The following is a 23,843-nucleotide window of genomic DNA, read 5'->3' as shown; positions in this document are numbered from 1 at the left end:
TTTGGAGCATTATATAAAAGATATCACGTGGGTTTTTTGGAGCCTTGAGATGATGCTGTCTTCGGGTGCATTTCAATAGTATAAGCTGATCTTTTCATCAAGGTCAAGAAAGAGAAGTTAGAAAAAGAAAAAGCTTTGGAACGCTTTTTTTTTTTGTAATGTGTTTTCATAATTGGAAAGCACACTGACATCCATCCATTCATTCATTGGTTCAATTTTTCACCTGCTTGTTTAGTACACTTGAGAAATCATAGACAGCACACGAGACATAGTAAATAAGTATTATTCTTTAATGGGACATACTATTTACTTCGCTCACAGTGTTGAAAGGTGTCGACAGTTGCAGATGTGTAACACCATCATAGTACCGTATCAGCATATTACATTTTGCAAAAGAAAACCCACAATTCTCTTATCTAGAAAAATCCATCCATCTCTGTCGTGTAATGCCCTCTCATATACATGCAAAAGAAAAAACTGACAACCAAGCAGTGAGGTTTTTTTTTTTTTTTTGTTGTTGTTGTTGTTTTGTTTTTGTTTTTTTCCAGAGAGCACAGAGGCTAAGCTACAGGCACAAGTAAAATAGTCCTGGAGACTTATTCAATGTACAAATGACAACCACGGATACAAATTAGCTTTCTGAGCAGGTGTATCTACAAAAGTGCTTGAGTTAAAATGAATAGTAATATCAGAAACTTTGAAACCCTGTAACTAAAAAGAATAATCTGTGCTTTAAAGCAGAGGGTGAAATATGTTCTGCCAGATCCCACTGCTCTTATGCAACAATGTTATCATACTGTTATCCAGTAGAAGCCTTTTTATTTCCACTGTACCGAACAGATCAAATCCGTTCTCACTGCTCTTCTCTTTTCCTAAGTCCTTATGCATCCTCCTACATTATTTTTTTCAGTGAGATGTATTCAGAAAGTATCTGCTGCCCTCCCTTGTACGGTAGTAGCTTCCAGACCTCTGTGACTCCTCATCAACAGTTTATTGGCTGGACATTTAACTGTTTTACCAGTTCTGCTGATTCAGCAGTTTCATTTACCGAAACATTTCAGGACTTTTCTTTTCTGCATAAAAAAAAAAGAGAAGTTCTGAAGTAAAGTAATGTTATGCCAGGTAATGGTAACATCCTTCAAAACTAGATATTAAAAAACACTCTAGGTGTACAGAAAAATGTCATAGTAATGTGTTGCATTTTCTATTTATTCCTAGTGTGGACATGCTGAAATCCCTTTTATTGAGGAGTAATTGTTCCTTCTTGCAGGATCAGCAAAAACCTGCATTTCACAAGGTCCAAAGGTACCAGATTGTTTTTTTGAATGTGTTGGTGATGACACCTCGCCTCTGACTACAGACTGAAAACCACTGTCTCTAAAGGGTGGACAGAAGTGAACCCAAACACACAAAATGCTGAAACAGTTAAAATCTTTATCTAATGAAAAAGTTGCTCCTGGATACATTCTGGGTTATATTCTGAAATTTTCTGCCAAATTCTGTTGTTCAGTCAGTCTTTGTAGTGCAACAGAAATGGCTCTAAATGTTAAAGAATCCTTTTTCCTCGTAGCAAATATCTTGTTTGAACAGATTTTTAAATTTATCCATCAGAAAATCAGGTTTACAGAAATAGAAATTATACACAGCATCACACAATGTATCAGAGCTAGATGCCACCCTCGGTGAGTAAATCATACTTCATATTCTGTAGACATTACTCCATCGTTCAGTTTGTAAAATTGCTATGTATAAACAGCATTACTGGACAGGGAGAAACATGGATAAATAAAAATAAGTGGTTCTGTAAAATTGTGAATTGTGTACTTTATCGCAACAAGGCAGTGGCAATATCTAGATCCATTTTCCTTTCAAATCGCAGATCTAGTCTTTGGCTCTTCCTACAGCTGGAAAAATAGAAAATCTAAATTCCAAATAACACAATACAGTACATTTCCAAATGTCATCAGAAGAAGGAGTTGTTCCTAAGAAAGGTCCTATAAAAAAAAGACATGGGATTCTTTTTTTCCACATATGAAAACATTTTCTATATAATAATTGTGTGCTTTGACAAAAGAATGACCTTACAATATAGAAACTCTAATAAATATATAAAACAAAAATAAATATGCAATAGTTAAGACAGTGAATAAAATGTACGAAAGACTCAAATCCACGTAGTGTGTGTGTGTGCGTGTGCCGTGAAGACATATAACAAGTCTATAAGATTATTGTGACACTATGTAAAGTATATAGTAATTGCATTGTCTTTATCCCACTAGAATGGTGCTAATCTCTGAGGATTTGCAAAGCTCCATGTACACTGGAAGCGTAGTGAACATAGTGAATAGAGACCATTGAAAGTGAATTACATCCCACAACTTCAAGTGATTACAGGTGAAATAACCACACTCAAATTCTTTGAATGTTCAGGCAGATTAGAAAAGCGCTAAGTAAGAATCAGTCCATTAACCATTTCCTATTTGCTAAGGGAAGATAATTTTTTTTCAACTTCTAGGCAAGCGACCAAAGCAACTACCAATAGGAATAAAGAATACCTGGAAGTAAATATGTAGAGCTTCCAATGTGTATGCAGCTTAACCATTCAGTGTTCCCTAAAGTTCACTACCTGTCACAGATAGTGTAGGTTAGACCATCAATATGAAAGCCACTCTGTGCAAAAATAACAATGTCTATGGTAATAAATATAGCTTAGTGCTGACTTTGTTATTATCTCTGGTGAGTGAGAAAAAATGGTGATGACAGGATAAAATGAGCATGACCTCAGAAACAATGATTTCTTGTTGTGGACATATTTCATTCCTTCCTGTTCATGGTAGGGCTTAGCTGTAAAACTAGCATACAACTTTTTAACGAATGTTCAATAGTGGGTGTGGACGGGTACAACTTTGATGTTATTTCATAGTTTATCTATTTTTATCTGTTGTGAAAAGTACTCACAAGAATTACTGATACTCAGGGAGACAGCAAAATTGCTGCCAAGTCTGGGCAGATTACCAACATGTCAACTGACTTGTCTTGTGGCAAACGCTTTGCTGGGTGAGTAAACTCCAGATTACAACAAGGAAAAGAAAGACAAACTGTGAAACCTGACTGCGGCATGTCAACTGTAATAGCTTAAGTCTTAAACTCTTAAGACTGCTCAAGGCAAGTGACCTCTTCTATTATCAGACCTAGTATTTTTTTTTCATGGTAGGAAAATTACTTTTCTACCTCACTGTCAGTCCACGCAATATGCTATTAGATAATTTTAATGAGAATAGGTTGAAAATGTAGAACTCTGGAAATGTGAGTTGGATAAAACCAAACTGGTGTTTGGATCACACCAAGCCGTTGACAAGCCCCTTCTCACACTCCTCGGCTAAACACTTCCACTGCTGCCGGTTTTTCTGACATCCTTCCAACAACGGGGAGCAATACTCCGAAAAGCCAGCCAAGGTCTGTGACAGTAATAAAGAAAATTCATCATGGGAAATCAGTTGCAGAACTGAATTTTCCTGCTATTCATCAGCTAAACTGGTCTGCAAAAATGGCAAGGGCTGAATTACCTCATATAACTGAATGCAAATGGCATCAATGAAGGACACCTGCATGCTCGGTATCTTATCTCTTTTCTCACGATTCATCAGGTCCTGTGAAAGAATTGAAAAAATGAGATGTAAACTTTATATAAAGTCATTAATAAGTTAACTGTTTTAGACCCAAAACAGACAAATCTATGAGAAAATTCAACAACAGCCAGTGATTTCATTAGCCAGTCTAGCAACAGAATTCTGAGTATTTACTGCTGTTTTGTTCCCACTCTAGAAAGCATTTAGCAATATATTTATACATATGTATATATATATATATATATATATATGTATATATATACGTATATATATATGTATATATATATATATATGTATATATATATATATATGTATATGTATATATATATATATGTATATATATGTATATATATAGTTATCTCTTGCTCTCGCTATCTATCTATATCTATGTATATATATAGAGAGAGATATTACCACAAAATACCACAATTAGTTGATCAAAAACATCATTTTACAAACAGAATAACTGAGACATGGAAAGATACAGGTATTTATAGTCATGTAAAAAAGACATTTGTCAAATAAATGCACAGTCTGTGAAGAATGAGTACCCTCCCACTGCTTCAATAGGAATTAAAAAGGTAATTAAAAGAGTGAGGAGAGGCCAGGTGCTGCTAATCAAATGCAATTGATTAACTAATCATGACTATAAATGCAACTGTTTGTTTATATAGTGTCAAATAACAATAACAGTGATCTCAGGGCACCTTATACTGTAGGGCAAAGATCTTCCAATACAGGACTGCATAAAGTCCTAAGAAAACATTCTTTTCACATGACTGTAACATCAGCAAAGTTCTTGAAAATGTGTTTGATACTTCATGATTTGAAAGGGAATATATTTAAATGCAGTAGGATGAAATACCAGAGGATCCAGAACAGATTCTTGGGGCACTCGATGGCAAATGTTGCACTGTTGAGAAGGATTTATCCAATATCATACAAATGAACCCTGAAATTACTTACGATTGGTTCAATGTTCAGCTCTTGCCTCTCCTTATCCCCCTGCTCGAAAAACTCAGTGGCCACCAGCTCTGCAATCTGCATCAGAAACCAAATGCAGAAACATTGAAAAATTGAAACATTTTATGAGCTTTTAGTTCTTAAAAGGCAAATTCTATAACACTAAATGTAAAAATAAACACAGAAGCAAACTAAGCTTTAGAGCAGGGCATCTACTAATTGGAACGTTGGTGATTTGATCCCTAGCGGCTCTAGCCTGCATGCCAAAGTATCCTTAGGCAAGATAGTGAATGCAAAGCTGCTCTCTGATATGTTCATTGGAGTGTAAATGTGTAGGAATTAGATATAAAGCAAAGAAAAAGTGCTTGTGTGAAGGGATGAATGACTGTTTTCAATACTCAGAGTACAAAAGTCCAATATAAGAATCAATCCATTTATAATTTGCTCTGAGAGTATCAATTTTAAATCCTCATTTATTGTTGGACAGAAGGCTAAGTTGGGTGAATTGTATACTATGCAAGTCATAGTGTCATTGTAACCTTGGAAACTTTGTGGCATAATTGTGGCAGTTTGAGTTGAAGTACAACACATTAATGAACATCAAAAGAAAGAGGGGTCTGCAACATGGACATGACTAAATGCTTATACTGCTGCTGGAGGCAGCATCGTTAGAACATTACTATTGAGGAAATGACTGGGAATAACCCAGACAAACTGACAAAGACAGCCTGTGTGACAGCTGGAAGGAAGAAGGAAAATGAAACAAGTGAACAGTAAGAGCAATAACAAGAGCTCTCCCAAAAGTGTTCTCAAGTTTTTAACAAAGAGATGAAGATAGGCTCAAGCTCCAATCAACATCACTCTGTGTGCACGTGTTGCTGAAGCCGTCTGCAGCTCTCGATTGAGTTGGTGGTGCTGCAGGGAACGTCAGTACTATGATGCAGTTGTTAATTGTTGAGACTAAGAAGTTTTGCCTTTACTTCCTCCATGATCTATGAAAATATTTTAGCAGTGCTTTTGGAGGTTACTTTCACAAACTCATATCATTTCTTTAACCCTTTCATGCATGAATCATAACAACCTCAATCAGGATTTTTCTTAAGTATTTTTATACATCTTTAGGCATGAAAAAAAGATTTTTGAACTTCATTTTTTTAAACAGGTACTTTTCAAATAGTTTTTTACATGTCCACTTAGGTGAACAACATCACCTTTGGAGTGTGTGGCAGAGTAAGAAATGACACATCACTGTCCAATGTAGTGGTTTATGTGCAAGTATACCATCAACACTGACACAAATACAAGAAAACAGCCTTTAAATAGCTGTCCACTGTAGTGACCACTATGGGTGAAAGGATTAAAGTAAAGCACTGTTTGGCTCTTTGGTTATTTAAGGTCTTCAAAATCAAAAGTGGAAAGCAACCAGAATGTATTTGTTAAGTAAGAAAATCAAATGATATTAAAAATGCTATATTTGTAAATTGTGGTGACTTTATTGCATTTTTTAAATACAACTTTTTCGTTGTGATATTTTATGTTGTTAGGTCTCAGTGATAACCTTAAATGATTATAACGATTTTGACTGATTGAAAAAAGTATGACTGGAAGTTTCAGATTTAGAGTTGGTGTCGGACACCAGTTATGGGATTACAGAATATCTATTTTTTCATTTTATGGATGTTGTAGAGGCTAAGCCTCCGCTTGAAGCCACTGAGGTGTTCGTTGGCGGGGCTGACGCAATGCCAATGGTATGAATGAGCTTGTTAAACTGTTACACTTGCTACAATCCAATAACTCTAGCCGTGCTTATCTTGTTCATTTAGAGCAGGGGTGCCCAATCCTAGTCCTTGAGAGCTACTGTCCTGCAGCTTTTAGATGCATCCCTACTCCAACACAGCTGAATCAAATGATTTGATGACCTCTTCAGCATGCCATCAAGTTTGGCAAAGGCCTGATAACAAGACATTCATTTGATTCAGGTGTGTTGGAACAAGGATGAATCTAAAAGCTGCAGGACAGTAGCTCTCGAGGACTAGGATTGGGCACCCCTGATTTAGTCTTTATTCCACTTCCATCACTTTCATTTTTTTGTCAACAGTTCTCTTTATCCAATACCATTTATCATAACAGCGCAGCGGTCACAAACTGTGTGTTTGCTTCCTCCTGAACAACAACACACCTGCCGCTAATTACGTGTGTCTACCTTAAATACATTCCCATAGACACACCATATCGTAAAACACAAAAGGTGACCCCTAGCGGCATAGATAAGGGGTACCAACACACAAAAAAGGCGTCTAAATAGTTTCACTTCTAAAAACAAAAACAACATTGCAGATCAGCCAAAATGCTAGGAAAACACCATTAGAATCAGACCAGAGTCCAAAACCATTGGGTGATGTCACAGTGAATCTTTATATAAAGTCTATGGATTGAAGCTGTAAAAGTAAAACAGACCAGGGAAGGAGGGGTATGGGTTTAGCGCAATCTGTTAATGAGGACCAGGTGATTTGCCAGAGTGTGTGTAAGCCAGGGAACGTATGTACTTGTTTGTTGCCCTGAATGTTTTTTTCAGAGATGTCATCTGAGGACAGGGCCCAGCTGTTTTTATTAACAAGCTCTCATTTATCAACACTCTCATACACACACACAGAATGTTTATCTGTATAACAATTCCTCTGGGCCTGAGTTTCCTAACAAGGCACAGACTAATGAAGGTCACTGGGGGACAGCAGGGACACTACAGCATTGAATATAGTGCACACTCACGTGCGTGTGTGTGTAATAGGTCAGTGATTAAGAAAAAAAGAGTAAATAAGGAGGAGCTCTGAAGGTAATTCGAGTAAGAAATTGTAGGATCAAATGTGAATAACAAAGAATACATTTTAAGGCACATTGCACCTCAGTTCACAGTCAGCAGGGCCCTATTCCAGGAAGCTTGTTATATAATATAATATATAATTTTTTATGGTTTTATGGTTTCCATAGAAAATTTTTTATGGTTTCTATGGTTTTTTATGGTTTTTTTATGGTTTCTGCTGTTATCATTTACCCAACTTGAATTTTCATAAGATGAAGCTGGAATTCTGTTTCTTAATGTTTGATTTGTTAAACGTAATTATTCAATTGAGACAAAATGCAGGTGACAGAAACTGAAGATAAAACCTGGGGCGGATCCACCCTCGAGTCAGCTTTTGCGACAGTCTGACTATTTTCTTGTTCTAATAGTTATTCAGTAAAAATGTAATGTAATGACAAAATGTAACAAATGTACTTGTGTTCCTTCCTTCCTTTGACAGAATTGTTCTTACTGAATGAAAATGCTGAATGAGATTTAGAGAAAAATTCTGCTTTAATGTTGCCCATTTTAACCATTTATACTGATAAAGCCTTCAGCTTCCAGGCCCCTCTTCAGTTTGGATTTCTACATTTAAGAAAAGACTTGAAACTTTTCTTTTTGATAAAGCTCATAGTTAAGTATGGATCAGGTGACCCTGAATCCTCCCTTAGTTACACTGCAATAGGTCTAGGCTGCTGGGAGTTTCTCATGATGCACTTCATGTTTCTTCTTTACACACCTTTTTTGATTTCATTTCATTTAATCATCAGTTAGTTCAGACTCTGTTACCCTAGTAACTGACACAGAGTTGAAGTTAACTCTCTTTCCCTGAGTTTCCCTCATCTTCTGCAAAGCAGAAGTGTTAACTGTCTTGATACTAAGGAACTTAATTCCTTTTTCTATCATCAATTTAACTAAGATTTAAATTATATTATACAAATTAACTAGCAGTTATAATCTATTTGTAAAATTGGGTTTGTTTGCTTCATTTTTCATTTTTGACACATTTTTATTATATTTAAATACATTTTAATACTTTACTCATTGCCATTTTTCCTTTATATGTAAAGTGAGTTACAGTTTCAGCTGTTTTTTTATATCTCATAGAAACACTATGTAACTATAGAAAGTCAAAATGAGGGGATGTGTGTGTATACCACAGTAAAAACATAAATACACAGAAGAGCAGCGTACCAGCATACAGACAAAGAAAGGATGAGTTTGCTTTTTTGGTTTTTTTTTACCCTTTTTTGTACTGGCCAGGGCTTAGTGATGGCAGAGATGTCACATGCAGTCATCAGCATTGACCTGAAGGGGGTGACAAAGTTACAGACATTAAATTTCCACAGACACACTAGTTTCTCATAGCAGGAGAAACTATGGAGTTGTTACCATGGTATTGCCAGGTTTTAGGTTTTACATATAGCAAAACCTAAAACTGTAGTCTTAACCCATATTTGGCAACCTATAATGCACAGAATGCCTGCATTGATGGCTAAACCATTTTTCTTGAAGAAATGGTTTCAACACATAACAACTTTAAAAACTATATGTTGATCAATAGAAGTGTTAATCATTACGCTGCCATGGTGCTTTTTTAATTTTCAAACTTTGCACAGCAGGTGGCCTGTCCCTCACAAACATTTATCTTATGTTGATGTAAATGTTGATACAGGTATTTGAGACTATACTCACCTCAGCAGGTCTCTGTGGTGTTCATCCTCCCAAACAAACTGGTTGTTCTTGGTGAGCTCAAAGAACTCCCCTCGCCTCCTGACAGCACACACCCACATGAACAATGTCACAGCAGGTAATTATCCTCATATATAACCCACTTAGCCCCCTAACCACCCACTGTCTAGACTAAAAGTGGGCTAAGATAAGAGCTGAAGTCACTGAGGTAGTAGGAGGGAGTTAAAGAAGAAAAAACATGAATGCATTAAGATGTAGTAAAAAATTGTCACCCCTCTTTTCAGAAGAGTGGGTATACCAACCAACACTGTGAAGACTGAAAAACTGAAACTGAAAAACAATTTTCTGTGGAGCCACCCTTAAAATGCCACCAGTTCAAAAGTACTTGGCAGGTAGATTGCTTGAGTACTTATACAGTCTGTATTTTATTTTCATTTTAACTTTTAGCTGCTCTGGGGCTGTAGACATACATGAGTTCTAAGCCAATTATATTACAAAGAAAGAAAATACCCCCTTTCCATCCACCCACACCACCACACCCACACACACATGCACACTCACCAGAAGAAAGACACAACTTTTAAACACTAAACTTGTACCTAGACCTACAGAATTACTATAAGGAGTGAGCAGTGAGTGAAAATTAAGTAATGAAGACATTAACAGTCACAAGGTGAATGTAATCTCAATTGTACTCAATTTTGCACTGATTAAAAACTATCAGCTTCAGTCAAAATACGGCTTTTCTTCTTCCATCCTTTTCCTCTCATTCAGTCTCCATTCAGGCTTGATGTTTGGTACTTACTTCATGTACAGGGCGAGGTCGGTGGCCAGAATAGCCCTTTCAATCATCTTCAGAGTGGCCTTGTACTCGTCCAGAGAAAGGCCACTCAGGATCTGGTTTCCCTGGAGAGAGAGGGACAGAGAGAAAACAGTGTAAGTGCAGGAAAAGCTCTGCATGCTATGTCATTAGTTATACTCATACTGAGTTGCTGGATGGGAGTTTAATTTTCATGTCCTCACAGTAAGGTAGCAACAGAGCTAACTGCAGGTTTCACTATGGCAATTGCAATGATTGCAAAAAACCTATAAACACATCAAACAAATGAATCCAGCAGAGTGTATGTTGATATGTTGACATATCATTACATTTCTCTTCAATGCTGAGCGCTATTTAGTGATTACTTGCATTATGGCTAATCACACTACACATGATAAGGTGTGGCCTTAAGTGGTGTTTGTGAAGTTGGGAGTGTATTTAGAGTTTGCTTTGAGGCCGAACTGCATTCACCAGATATCAACACAATTTCGATCCACCCCTCACGTGTTAACCTCTTCAACATGTCAATGGCTGTAAATAACTTATGAAAGAATAAAGTTACGTTGAAACCAAGCACACCATTGTTTTTCTTGTGACATTACCAATAAGTTTGATGTGTCACATGGCCTTCTTCCTATTGAAAAAACAAAAGTTGTATCCAAGATGGCCGACTTCTAAATGGCCACCATGGTCACCACCCATCTTGAGGAGTTTGCCCCCTCACATATACTAATGTGCCACAAACAGGACTTTAATATCACCAACCATTCCCATTTTATTACGGTGTATCCATATAAATGGCCCACCCTGTACATCTCCTCAATACAGCCATGGTACCAATGTCTTCATTGCAATGTCTGACTTAATCCCGAGCGAGGGGAGTTTACACTTTGAGGAGATTTTCAGGATATGGAGTTTGTTAGTTCAATACTATCTCCTATTGTTATCTACACATCCAGGGTGAAACAGCCATGTAAAAAAGAAATATATATTCAGTTCTCTGATAAGCTAAATATACCTCAAGATTCAATAGCTTGTAAAACCACCTATAGCAATAAGTTAAAGATTATGACTTTATCAGTCTGTCACATAGTTGTGGAGGAATTTTTTCCCCAGTCTTCTTTACAACATTGGCTGAGTTCATTGAGGTTTGTGGGTATTTAATTATGTAAGTATGTATTATGTCATAAGGTGTCACCTCAGCATTTCAATCAGGTTAAGGTCTGGATTTTGATCCACGGCAACATCTTAATTCTTTTATTTCTAACCATTTTGTTGTATAGTGTGCTGGGATCACTGTTCTCTTGCATGCCTCAGTTTTGCCCATTCTTCAGCTATCAGACATCATATCTGACTCTAGAATAAAGTTGACTCAATGACTGCAAAGTTCAAATCATTACCCTTCAACCACTGTGCTAGGCAGTTGGTATGACGTGTTTATGCTATATTTACCAAACGTGGGACTGTGCAATATTGTCAGACATCTCTACTTTGGGCTTGTTGGACCAAATTAAATTGTTCAAGAAGTCCTGTGGTTTTATTCAGATGAAAGTGCCATGTACATAACCTACAGTACAACCTGACGTAAAACTCCCAACAACACACTGGATCAACGCAGCCCGAAACTATAGTGATTGGACTGTTCAGTTGATTCCTCCTGTCTATTTCTGGGTACTTTTTCACCACAATTTTAAAATTTAGCAGTGAGAGAATAACAATATGAGGAATAATAATCATAGCATCAATATAAGGACTCACAAATGTCAGGAATTTCTTTCAGAATTCCCAGCATATTTGTTTCTATGAGGCAGCAATCGCATGTAAAACACTGGGACACAATCACTTGATAATTAACACCACTCACAAGCATAAATGCAATGGCGTCGGCCACTTACATATAGCTTACATCGTAGGCTCCACAATGATTCCCAGCAGAAATCTAAATCAGGCCTTACACGAAACACAGATCAAAATTGGTAGACTCGCAGGAGCTGACTTTAGTCATTGGCAGGAAGTCATAAAACTTGGCCATGGTTTGTAGGTGGAGGGTGGGAAGCCAGTTAGAGATAATATCCTGTTTTTGCACTAGGAACTTTCGCCAGTTAAGGAAATGAGCCTAGATGAATGTTTCCCTCTGCTTAAAATTTTTCAGTGAAGACACACATTATGCTTATTGCATTACACATAAAAATGTATTACTTTATATGCTCAGTATTTTTATTGGATTATGGGCATGCTATTGCATTACCAGGAGGCAGTTATTAAATTATCAGTTTCTTCTGTGACTTTTTCGCAATTTTTTCAGTGTTCCACAATAGAACATAAATGGAAGACTTTGGACATCTTGATGTTGTGGGACATAACACAGAACCTTGTAGATTATAAAGTTTGAAATTATTTCTGCTGGCGGGGAGCCATGTAGGGACACCAGAGGGTGGAGATGGAGCCTCTGGACTGAGTCTGCCAAGAGCTCAGCTGCTGCATAAAGAATGAGCTGCAGCTGTGAAAGGCCAGCTAAAGCCATTTTTTACATAACAGTATTGGCGTTGAAATCCAGGTGTGGAAAAATGATCTAGACTCGCTCCCTCTGTTTTCCTAGTATTGTTCTCGTATTAGTAATGATAGTTACAGTCTGTATTTCCATCTCTCAGTATGCAGTACAGTTTAAAAGAGGAGGCATTCTGGTGTAGGCAGTGTTTAGTACCAAAGAACACATTTGTAAGCTTCTTTTGTTAATGCTGGTTCTGCTGCCTGTGGGAGTTGATGAATGTCTGATTATCTAAATGGGCTATAAAACACGACAATACAGTAGAAGATGGTATGCGTTAACAAGGGCTTTAGAAGTATTTACTCATCCATCCAAATCCCTGAAATCAGGTGTTCCAATCACTTCCATGGCCACAGGTTTCTAAAATCAAGCAATGCAGAGTGCTTCTACAAGCATTTGTGAAAGAATGGGTCGGTCTCAGGAGCTCTGTGAATTCCAGAGTTGTACCATAGGATAGCATCCCAGTCGGTATGAAATTTCCTTGCTATGAAATATTCCACAGTCAACAAAAAAGTGGAAGCCACTGGTGAACGACAGCTATTCAGCCATTAAATGTAAGGCCACATAAAATCACAGAGCAGGTCAGCGGATGCTGAGGCACATAGTGCACAGAGGTCACCAACTTTCTGCAGAGTCATTACATCATTACAGACCTCTAAACTTCATGCAGACTTCAGATTAGCTCAAGAACAGTGTGCAGAGAGCTTCAGGAATGGGTTTCGATGACATCACCAAGCGCAATGCAAAGTGACAGGCTCAGTGGTGTAAAGGACACTGCCACTGGACTCTAGAGAAGGGGAGACGTGTTCTATGGAGTAACGAGTCACGCTTCTCCGTCTGACAACCCAATGAACGAGTCTGGGTTTGGTGGTTGCCAGGAAAATTGTACTTGCCTGACTGGCGTGGGGTTGTTTTCAGGAGTTGTACTCGGCCTATTAGCCCCAGGGAAGGGATATCTTAATGCTTCAGCATGCCAAGACATTTTCACAATCTCAAACTTGTGAGAACAGTTTGAAAGACATCCATAAAGATATGGATGAGTGTATTTGGTGTGGAACAACCTGCATAGAGTCCTGGCCTCAATCCAATACTTTTTGGATGAATTGGGATGAATTAAATAAACCCAATAATACTTAAAATTATTAAAGACTTGGCTACTTTGAGTGTGCTCAGTTGAGTTTATTGTTTTTTATTGCTCTATGTATTCTGGAGTACTTTTAATGCATAATCTTTTTCCACATCTAAGAAACCACTAGGGTCCAGTCGGGTCTGCAAGGTTGCTAGTGACATAAGTTTAATCATCAGATAGTAAGCACAAGGGTCTGTGTGGAGGTTGACATGCCTGCCTATTTTTGTGACCAATAGAGACTTGTATATGAAGAATTTAGACCACAGTGCACCAACTATGCTTGCACCCAAAGTAGTGGACTTCAAAAAAGTAGAATAGGACCGACTACTCGGCTGTCAGGTCTTGAGCTGTCTGTGTCCATGACCAAATATCCAAATGTCTTCACTCCTGGCACCAAAAAATATGTTTCTGGATTTTTAAAATATATTTTACCTTTATTTTGGGAAATTTTTAATTAGCATTTGTGGATACAGTGATAAACTTTTCACTGATAACAGTTTACAGAAATGTCCCAGAGACCACACTGTGATTTCCACTACAGAAATGAACCATCTTTAATAAAGATTATGGCAATTTGTCTGCATAAAGAGATTGCACTGGTTTCGCTGTGTTTAAAGAACTTATTACATGAACATAAAAGGTTTTTATTATGCCATCTATGTGAAGCACTGCTTCTCCAAGACAAATTTCCTACGTGGGGCAATAAAGGTTATTTTCTTTTTATGTATTATAGATGATGAATTCCCCTAAATTCTCCAGAATCAAAATCAGAATTTTATTCTGACCCAATGGTTGAACCACACCACATCTTTATTTCTGAAGGCCTTTCTGAAGGGACGTAAGAAGCACGCAATATAAGTTGTCTATTTACACCTGCTGCTTATTAGACAAAGTAAGAAGCCATTCTGTACTAATGTTTTCTCTAATTACGCAGGTGGCAAGTAGAGGGATAGGGTAGAGAGAAGAATGATAATCTGACTAGAAGGCTTCCTAAATATGAGCGCGTGTGTGAGTGAGCAAGTGAGTGTGCTTACAGGGCTGTTGAGGATCATGAGGCACTGATCGAAGTGGTGATGCTCCATGGTGGAGTGGCAGTACAGCTGGGCCAGTGGGTGGTCACTCCTGGAGAAGAAGAAACCGAGGGTGAATAGTGTGTTCCCATGCATGCATATATGATCATGCACACACCTCTGTGACTCATGCTCTCTGATGTACCTCTGTATGTAGGAGTTATTGACTCCTCTGTGGTCCAGGTCATGGCAGAGTGTTGCAATCATTAGAGCCAGCACCTCCAAATCACTCATATAGCTCTGTTAGGAGATGGATAAGTACATTAAGACGAGGAAGGAAGGCGGGAAAAATGGCAGCAGGTTAACAGATGACATACTGCCTCAACAACCAAATGAAAAAATACAGTTGTGTACACAATGCTGTTATAATACACTGCTGTTATAATACACTGCTGAGCACCCACACTGCCAGCAGTGTGGGTGCTCAGCATGCACCCTGGAGTGGACATCAAAGCTGGTTCTGCACATGACACAAAAGCTTTTATGCAGCCAGGCGCCAAGTTTGCAGACAAAAATCACTAGTATTTATAATGGGAATCTTTACATGTTTCCCAAATAATTTTTATTCTTGGCAGTGTACTGGGGTCCTTCAAATCTTTCTGATCATCCATAATAGGGTAAACCATGTATAATTCAGTCTATTAATTGGAAATCGTGTAAAACTAACTTTTTTAAAAATACACTAGAAAGTGCATTTTTTTGCTTTTTTTGTTGTTGTTCAAGGTTGTATTGTTGTGAGATAACTCAGACGTTTCAGCAGGTAACTGCTGATTCATAACTGCATTAGGGATAAATGTGGTAGAGTAGTAGGTGTGCAAACGGCATGGGTATTCTGGAATCCTTGCCAAGGATTATTAATTGGAATTTACTCTCTTTTTAAGAGAGCTGGTTTTTATGGCTCACCTCACCTCAAAAAAAGCCAAAAAACCGCACAAATAACTGAGAAAAGGTGAGGGTTTGGTAGCATTTTACTTTTTTTACGTTTTAGACTTTTGTTTTGGACTTTGTTTTCATATTAAGTTTGGTGAGGTTTGATTTGAATTTGTCAGGCAACGACTACCGGTACTTTTAAAATTTTAGGCACCAGAACTACTTAGTGCATGGTCAGAAAAGAGAATGGTTAGGTTAAAAAACAACCATTCACAGCTCTATTAACTATCTGAGACAGCAAAGTTCTTGCATCTGCTAAAATATTTTCTTTTTCATTGTTACCTCAATACAAGTTCTGTACAAGAGGACATTTGACTTGTGTCACATTGCATTACTACGCATTAAAAAATGATATTAAAAAGGTACCCTTTGCTTTCAAATGTAGTGGCAAGTGGCTCTGACAAACTGTAAATATGTAAAATGTCAATAAAACATGTTGGATTACTTGGGGAAAAAAGTGGTTGCCCTTTGCAGCAAGATTAAGAGTAGCTTTGTCTGCCTATATGGAATCACAACACGTTCTCATCCCAACTTGTCACATACTGATGCTATGTGACAAATTGTCGGTATGTTAATCGTCTGATAATGAATAGCTTTGGAAAACACTATCTGATAGGGTTAAGGTTAGGGTTAGGGCTGGAATAGACAGCTAGAGCATGTGTTACTGCCGCAATTGAGAATCCGGAGCGTATCATAAGGACGCCGAAGGGTACCTTTCATGTTACTATGAAATGCTTTGGAATGTGACAAATCCTCGGTATGTTATGTGTTGGGAATGAGAATGCTCTGGGAATCATTGACTATATTTTTTGACTGCACTTACCTGTAAGTGCCCTGACTTGAGGAGCACAAACATGCACTGGGCTGTGTTGAAGGCATGTCTCCAGTTATGATAGGCCACATTCTTCCTGTAGTTCTTCTTCACACTCATAATCCACTGACATAAACTCTGCAGAAGAGAGTCTGTGTTACAAAAATGTTCCAAAGTAAAAGCATATACAAAATTTAATTTGGGTTTGTTCTTTGCATCACCTGATTGTTGAGAGAATCATTCTAAATTAACTGCTATTTTTATGCAGAATACTACCCTGCTTCTATCTGTCTGAAAGTAACTTTCCTACAACAAGGGACACTTTTCTAAGGGGTGAAAAAAAGGCTAAGGCCACAGCAACCAAGGATAATTTTAAAATAATTTAAATTTTGTGTCCACTGAGATACAAACTGTGGCACAGGTGAAAATAAAAAGGTTTGACATTTATGTCCATGATATGATCAATAAGATCTTACTATAGTCAGTGTGGTTTTAATGTGCTGAGCACTTAGAAGATGACTGACACAGACAGCCAAGCCATCATGTCTTTACAAACTAGTACTAGTATAAACTAATTCAGTTAAGATAATAATAATGAATTATAAGTAAAATTATTCTCTACAGAATTTATGCCAGAGGAACAATGTTTTTTCAAGAACACAACATGTACAATGGGACCAAAAAGAAAATGAAAAACAAACTAAAGCCGTACATTGTAAGTGGGGTACAATTTTAGCAATTAAAAGTAAAGGCAAATGTGACAAGCACAGTGACTTGATTGTCATTTTCTTTGCCATTTCCGAAAGTGAACACTTAGCAATAACAAAGCAGAGAGCCCTGATGTGCTGGCAGGGTGCTAAGCTACACGCTTGTCATGACCACACTGTGAGTAAAACTAATTCCAATCTGAGGCACCACGAGAATCCAAATTATTATTCATCTAATCAAATCGGGGCTCATTTTCTCTATAGGAAACATTATAATTTGATCTCAGACTTGAATGAGCGTCTGTACAATATTAAATATGTTAGGATTGCAATCAAATCATGACTTGTTGTGCAGTTCAGCTTCCAGGGTGTGATGCTCTGGGATGGCCAGTGTGTCAGCTATCGGTGTGAAAGTTAAACTGACAGCCTGCACTTCTGGAGGGCCATAACTTCCTCCAGTCAAAGTTTCTTTTTGTGAGGCCTCTCCCCGCAGGCACCCAGGAGTCAGCCATCAAGAGCAGACTAAGGTGGAGAGCCAATCCTGCCAGTGAACTGCTGATGCTGATGCCAAAAAAAGTCAGATGAGCAGAGAATTGGGTTTGACAGACAGCGATAATGGAGGGTGACTGTGTGAGTGATTTTTGGAGGGGAATTGTTTTATGTGCATGATACTGTTGTGTGTCTGTGTGCAGTCTCTGAGTTAAAGATGCAAGCAAACACTACACTCTAATACTTCTTCAGCTGTAAATGCATTTATTTCTCTTCCAACACATTTGCTCATAATGTAATGGTTTAATGTTGCTGACAGAAAGCAGGTTGGTTTTTTGCAACAGTTCATTAAATACACTGAAGATAGCTGTAATTTTTGTGGTTTCTGTGTTGCCATTTAAAAATCAAACCTTCTACTCTGAGTAAAAAATCTGTTGTTGCACAGTAAGAGTTGCTACTTTAAGGCTAGTTCTCATAAGTTTATGAATGGTTTGGCTTGCAGTCCATGTACAGTAGTTGAGCCTTAAAAAACAAAGGAGGTGCCATAGGGGTCGGGTGCAATGTATGTCGGGTGCCAGTCAAGGGTGGAGACCCTGGTGAACTGATCCCCGACTGCCGAGGCTGCCGACTGGGACATTGAACGCCAGACTGGAGTTGCCCTTGGTGAGAGGCAGTAGACTGGAGTGGGTAACCTGGTATCCCCTCAGTTTGCTGCCAGTATGTTGGGTTTTTTCCCAATGAACAAGAGGGTTTGTTCCCTGTGCCTCCAGGTCAAGGAACGGGTACTGACTCTTGTTTGCACTTATGTGCCAAATCGCAGTTCAGTTTACCTGGTCTCCTTCAAGTGCCTGGGTGGGGTGCTTGAGGATGATCGACCTGGCAAATGACAATGAGACCTGAAGCCAGTGTTCGAACATAAGGGTGTCGAAAAGTGCATGTGGCACCAAACGTATAGTGAGGGTGAGATGGGAATGCCTAGCTGAGGCCCTGGTCCACAAGAGCTTCAACTCTCACCTCCGGTAGAGCTTCGGCAACATTCTGAGGGAGACTGGGGACACAGAGTCCAAATGGTTCATCATGTTGAGCACCTCCATTGCTCTGGATGTTGTAGGGCTGTCTTGGTTAACATGCCTTTGCAATGTCTTGTGGAGATCTGGGGCGGTACCTCTGGATTAGCAGAGTGGGGTGGTGGTTTCCATCTTCAAGGAGGGGGACCAGAGGGTGTGCTCCAAATATAGGGGGATCACACTCCTCAGCCTCCTCAGGATAGTCTATGCCAGGATGCTGGAAAGGAGAGTCCGTCAATTAGTCAAACCTCAGATACGGGACGAACAATACGGTTTTCATCCCGATCGTGGAACACTGGACCAACTCTGTTTTTATTCTGTGGGAGGTGTTCTGGGGGTATTTTATATCTTGCTATTGTGTACTGGATAGTCTCTGGGTCACCTTTGCATAGTTTGCAGCTTGTGTCCTCTCAGCTGTGGTAGACTGCTGCCACTATGGATCTGGTGCTTAGGTCTTGTTCTTGTGTTGCCATGAACAGAGCCCATGTGCTGTCCTTTATACTGGCTTTTTCTAGCCACTGGTAGGATTTCGTGCTGTCAGTCATTTCTTCTATGTGTCAGTGGTACATGCCATGCAAGTGCTTGGTCATCCATAACAGTTCCCCGTCCTGTCACTCTCTGTCTTTAGCTGTCTGAGGCATTTTGTAGCAGCTCAACTCAGGCTGCCAGGTTCCTGATTTATTTGTGTATGGTCAGTGTTTCATCCTGAATTGTAGCTTGGACACTCATTAATCCTTGACTTCCCTCAATCCGTCGCTTGTTGCTTGAAGACTACCATGCACTGTGGGGAATTCTTGTGCCTTGACGTAATAATAAGCTCCCGTTGGCAGCTTATTATTGCAGGCTATCTGATGACTGGTAGGATGTCTTACCTTCTGGGCGTATTTGGCTGTGGCTTAACTTAGTGCATATTCATCATGGTTCCTGTTGGCCTGTGAGATTACCCAGGTAGTTGAAGCTGTCCTCTTTATCTGCTATTTTCCCTTCTGAGAACTTCACCCCTTCAATCCAGATCACCTTTCTTCTTTTTGCAAACATTCGACTGCTGAGGTGGATCAGTGAGTCTACTCGCATAGAGCTTGTACAGGAGGTGACTAGTGGTCAGAAAGTGCAGTGGGGACAGAGCATCACCTTAGTTGCCTCTGAAACAAAGGCCTGAGTAGGATTTTTAAAGAAAGTTTGCAGTTCTCATGGATTTTAATGGAACACATGTTAAGTCTAGCCTGTTTGTGTAAAATCCCAGGTCAGTTCTTACCGTATACTTCATCTGAAAGTTTTGGACCAGGTTGAGGTCAACAAACATCCGCACAGTAGCCAACGTGGTTTCAGTATCTGACAAGTCAAAGTCACTGAAGCTGAAGTCCAGAAGATGGAGCGACTGGGCTGATGGAATGGTTGCTAACTTCAAACACACACAGAATATATACATGCAAACAGCAGGAAAAACAACAGGCTTCAAATTAAAACATTCTGCATTATTTAGTTGAACTAAAGACTAATGATATAATGATATACTAGTAATCAGATTCAAATCTCAATTCTTAATTCTGTTGCTGTTACAGAAGCAACTTTAATTTAAAATGCAGTTACAAGGTGTGCAATGCGCCAAATATACATTATGTAGCAACCTCATGAGTAGAGAATGTACCAAAATAATCAAGTCTGTGTCCTAGTTACCAAGTGACACATCCTCTCTCTTGTGCCCAAGGGAGGCCTCTTAATCAGGCTATGCTATTAGTTCAGCCAGTTTGCTATAAGGAGAGAGGAAGAGAGCAGGACCCTTTCAGATGGTCAAGCAGTGCCACTGTTAGTGCTGGTGGGAAGGATGTGCTGCTCTAATTGGTTCATATTTTAAGAGGTACCTTGAAGCCAATGAGCCAGTTAGATGTGACAAATGATCTACTCAAAATCACTTGGAATATCCTTTACTCTTGTTTTGGTTGATTTGTGGGGTTCATTCATACAAGGTTCGCTCAAAAATATTTAAATTCAACACAAAATACTAATAGCAGAAAGAATCATATTAATGTGAATTTGATCCAACTCTAGAATGAAGAGAAGTATATATTATCACCAACATTCTCAAATTAAGAGCTAATGTCCCCCTAAACAAGACACATGGATTCAAAACTCCATCCGTCCATCAATCCATTCTCCTCCATGTGTTCCAGGGGGATACTGTGGCATTACAAATACCACTGATAGATAGATAATCTATCCAGCATATCCTTAGCATACCCAAAACATGTCACCTAAGAGGAATCCAGGATATGCCGGAACCATCAAAAGTGGCTGTTTTTGATGTGGAAGAGTAGCCACTCTGCTTTAAGCCTCTCCCAAATGACTGAGTATATTAGCTTATCTCTGAGATACTGAGTCATGGATGGCTGTAGCTCAGGTGGTAGAGCAGATCACCTACTAACTGGAAGGCGGGTGGTTTGATCCCCATCTGTTTCAGTCTACATGCCAAATATCCTTGGGCCCATGTAGTTCCCATACTTTCTTACCAGTGATGTATATGAATAATGGCGTTTCAAGTAACGGCGTTACTAACGGCGTTACTTTTTTCAGTAACGAGTAATCTAACTAATTATTATTTCTATCGTTACAACGCCGTTACCGTTACTAACAAGAAAATGCGGTGCAGTCGCGTTACTATTTTTCAACAAACAGACGGCTGAAGCTGTGTTCAGCTTACCGCAAGTAAGTTAAGGTAAGGTAAGTAATCTGGGCGCTACAGCTTTAAGCAGCTGCGCGCACTCCCGCAGACGGCATTCACTTTCTGGCAGACGATCATTTTTTGGCACAACACCTGTAGCTCAGGGGGGCAAAACAATCGCATGAGTGCCGCTGTTTGACTGAGAAAGAATAAAGTAGTTGTTGTAAGCCAATCACATGACCACTTTAAGATTACAAAGCAACAAGGTGATATATACCAGTTTTTAAATTGTGTTGATAGGCCACGTAAAACCAGAGTAATGATAAACAATATATACGCGTTTTTTCCTGAATACTTTCGTCACGTTTAACATCTAAGGACAGCGCTAGCAAGCACTCTCTGCTTATGACCAAAAAATAAAAAAAACAAAACAAAAAACAGCCCGTTCGTATTGGTGGAAAAATGCACCATGTCAACCAATCAAAAAATGATATGGCAACATGACATTTGGTTGTTTAGGAAGACGGGGAAGTTTTAGGAGTGACGGCGAGAGAGAGAGAGAGAGGGAGAGAGAGAGAGAGAGAGACAGCAGAAAAAGAGAGAGAGCGAGTTTTGAGATGTGAGAGATTTGTGACGTTTAGCGTGTTTGGATTGTGTAGTTAGTGTGTAGTGTTGTGGATAGTTTTGTGTTGTGTGTCAGAACAATGAGGCGACTGCTGTCTCCAGGTAGAAAACAGGAGACGGATACACCTGCTGCTGTCAGACCTGCAGGTATCAGGCTGTGATGTTCTGCTTTATAGTGGACAGAAATTATTTTTTTTGGAGTGGCACAAATAATTTGTGTGGCATCTTATTGAATGCAGAACAGCTGATTGTTATGTAAATAGTTTGAAATGGTTATTAAAAAACGGTAAAAGGTAAACGGCTGCAAATAACTTTGTTGTTTGCAAAACTTGTGCATAGGATTTTAAAATTGACAATTAATATTTGCATTTAAAGTTATGAAATATGATTCAATAAACATGTTTGTGGTTGTTACAGTAAAAAATATAACTTTTTCTATTCGGATTTTATGTTTTTTGTCTGATTTTAGATCATTTGTGTTAATACAGTTTGTCAAAATGAAAACATAACAGTAAATTCAGACATGTGAGGTTGTGCTAAAAAGAATGATACCAAACAAGGCAAAGTAAATAGTTTTTAAAGGTGAAATGTAGAGGGAAAATCAAAAGTGGTTAAAAATGGCCAATTATAACCTGGACCCCAGAGGGTTACACATTTTTTTTTTAAAGTAACACAATAGTTACTTTTCAAGTAATTAATTACTTTTAGAATCTTGTAACTCAGTTACTTTTTTGAAGAAGTAACTAGTAACTATAATTAATTACTTCTTCAAAGTAACTTGCCCAACACTGTTTCTTACTGATTCAGCCTAAGATGTTGTGTTACTTCTCATCTACAGCCTACTTCTTCTTTCTCTTAATATCACGTGCCTGTGTTTGTGTCTTTCCATGCTAAGTGTATAATGTTAAATTAATACATTTCAATTTACTTCAGCTACCTGGAGATCCCGTGATTCTTCATCTGCAGCAGAGGCATGATACGACAAGACCTGAAACACATGTATTTAAAAAAAGATGAGTTTTGCAGAAATAAAAGATATGATTATTGCACAAGTATCGGATTTTCTGTAGAAAGCACACCTACACTGCCTATATTGCTGTTCTCTGAGAACAGTCTGTAGTCTGCTTTGTGGCAGCACTCAGTTTGCAATTATTTCAGCAAATACAAATATGTTTGACTGACTGGACATTCTGTATGACCTTTCTTTTATTTAGCAGGCACAGTGCATGTTAATGGACATTAGTAAAAAAGACAAGATGTAAACATGCCATGTTCAGAGGCTTTTGGAAATTATAAAGAAAAAAAAGTGGGCTCTGATACTTGCAGGCTGTCAAAATGAAACAGACAGCTCAACAGGCTTTTGACAGGCTATAAAAGAGAAAAGTGGCACTACTCATCGACCAGATGTCAGTCAAATCCCAAATAAAAAAGAATCCATTATGAAGAGGAGTACACTGTCAAACACAGCAACTGAATCTTGTGTTTACTATTTTTAGTTACCAACAGATAAGAATACAATCAGTTTTTTGTGTTGTGCTTGTGGGTCTGGTGGACCTTCTTCCTTCTGAGTCTAGGAAACCAGCTTCTTCCAAGTCCAACAGCAGTTGGATCAGGGGATTGTTATAAAGCAATCAATCTAACAGATGCTTCCTTTCATGTGGCTATAGACCCAGACCACAAGCAGTTGCTGAAGTGTGCATATGCATTCAACAGCATAATCGTACAAATACCTGGTGCTGCTGCCTGGTGAAGCTATGTTTTTGCTCCTTACATCTTTATGATTAATTCCTCTCTGAGAGAGGGGCACCTTAGCCTTTCTGCATGACAGGGCTCATAGCAGCTTCATAAGTATGCCTTTCCCTGTTA

The 23,843-nt window shown here is 38.6% G+C and overlaps 1 protein-coding gene across 7 annotated transcripts in view; it reads right to left on the bottom strand.

Moving 5' to 3' along the window:
- Positions 1-272: 272 nt before the first annotated feature.
- Positions 273-23,843, bottom strand: part of pde5ab (phosphodiesterase 5A, cGMP-specific, b) — a 110,356-nt gene continuing 86,785 nt past the window's right edge. For 6 of the 7 annotated variants that reach the window (XM_025899334.1, XM_005464017.4, XM_025899337.1 and 3 more), the window contains 11 exons: positions 22,906-22,965; positions 19,950-20,096; positions 16,444-16,569; positions 14,836-14,930; positions 14,655-14,742; positions 9,929-10,029; positions 9,127-9,204; positions 8,676-8,739; positions 4,596-4,670; positions 3,567-3,650; positions 273-3,458 (listed from right to left, as the gene is read on the bottom strand). In XM_025899334.1, the coding sequence (XP_025755119.1) occupies positions 3,339-3,458; positions 3,567-3,650; positions 4,596-4,670; positions 8,676-8,739; positions 9,127-9,204; positions 9,929-10,029; positions 14,655-14,742; positions 14,836-14,930; positions 16,444-16,569; positions 19,950-20,096; positions 22,906-22,965 (1,038 nt within the window). In that variant the 3' untranslated portion in view covers positions 273-3,338. The remainder of the gene's footprint in view (positions 3,459-3,566; positions 3,651-4,595; positions 4,671-8,675; positions 8,740-9,126; positions 9,205-9,928; positions 10,030-14,654; positions 14,743-14,835; positions 14,931-16,443; positions 16,570-19,949; positions 20,097-22,905; positions 22,966-23,843) is intronic. The other variant, XM_005464014.4, reaches the window with a different exon arrangement.

The sequence above is a fragment of the Oreochromis niloticus genome, linkage group LG3 (assembly GCF_001858045.2).
Source record: "Oreochromis niloticus isolate F11D_XX linkage group LG3, O_niloticus_UMD_NMBU, whole genome shotgun sequence".
In the NCBI taxonomy this organism is placed as follows: domain Eukaryota; kingdom Metazoa; phylum Chordata; class Actinopteri; order Cichliformes; family Cichlidae; genus Oreochromis; species Oreochromis niloticus.
Note: the sequence above shows the minus strand (reverse complement) of the source record. Positions and strands in the feature narration are given on the sequence as shown.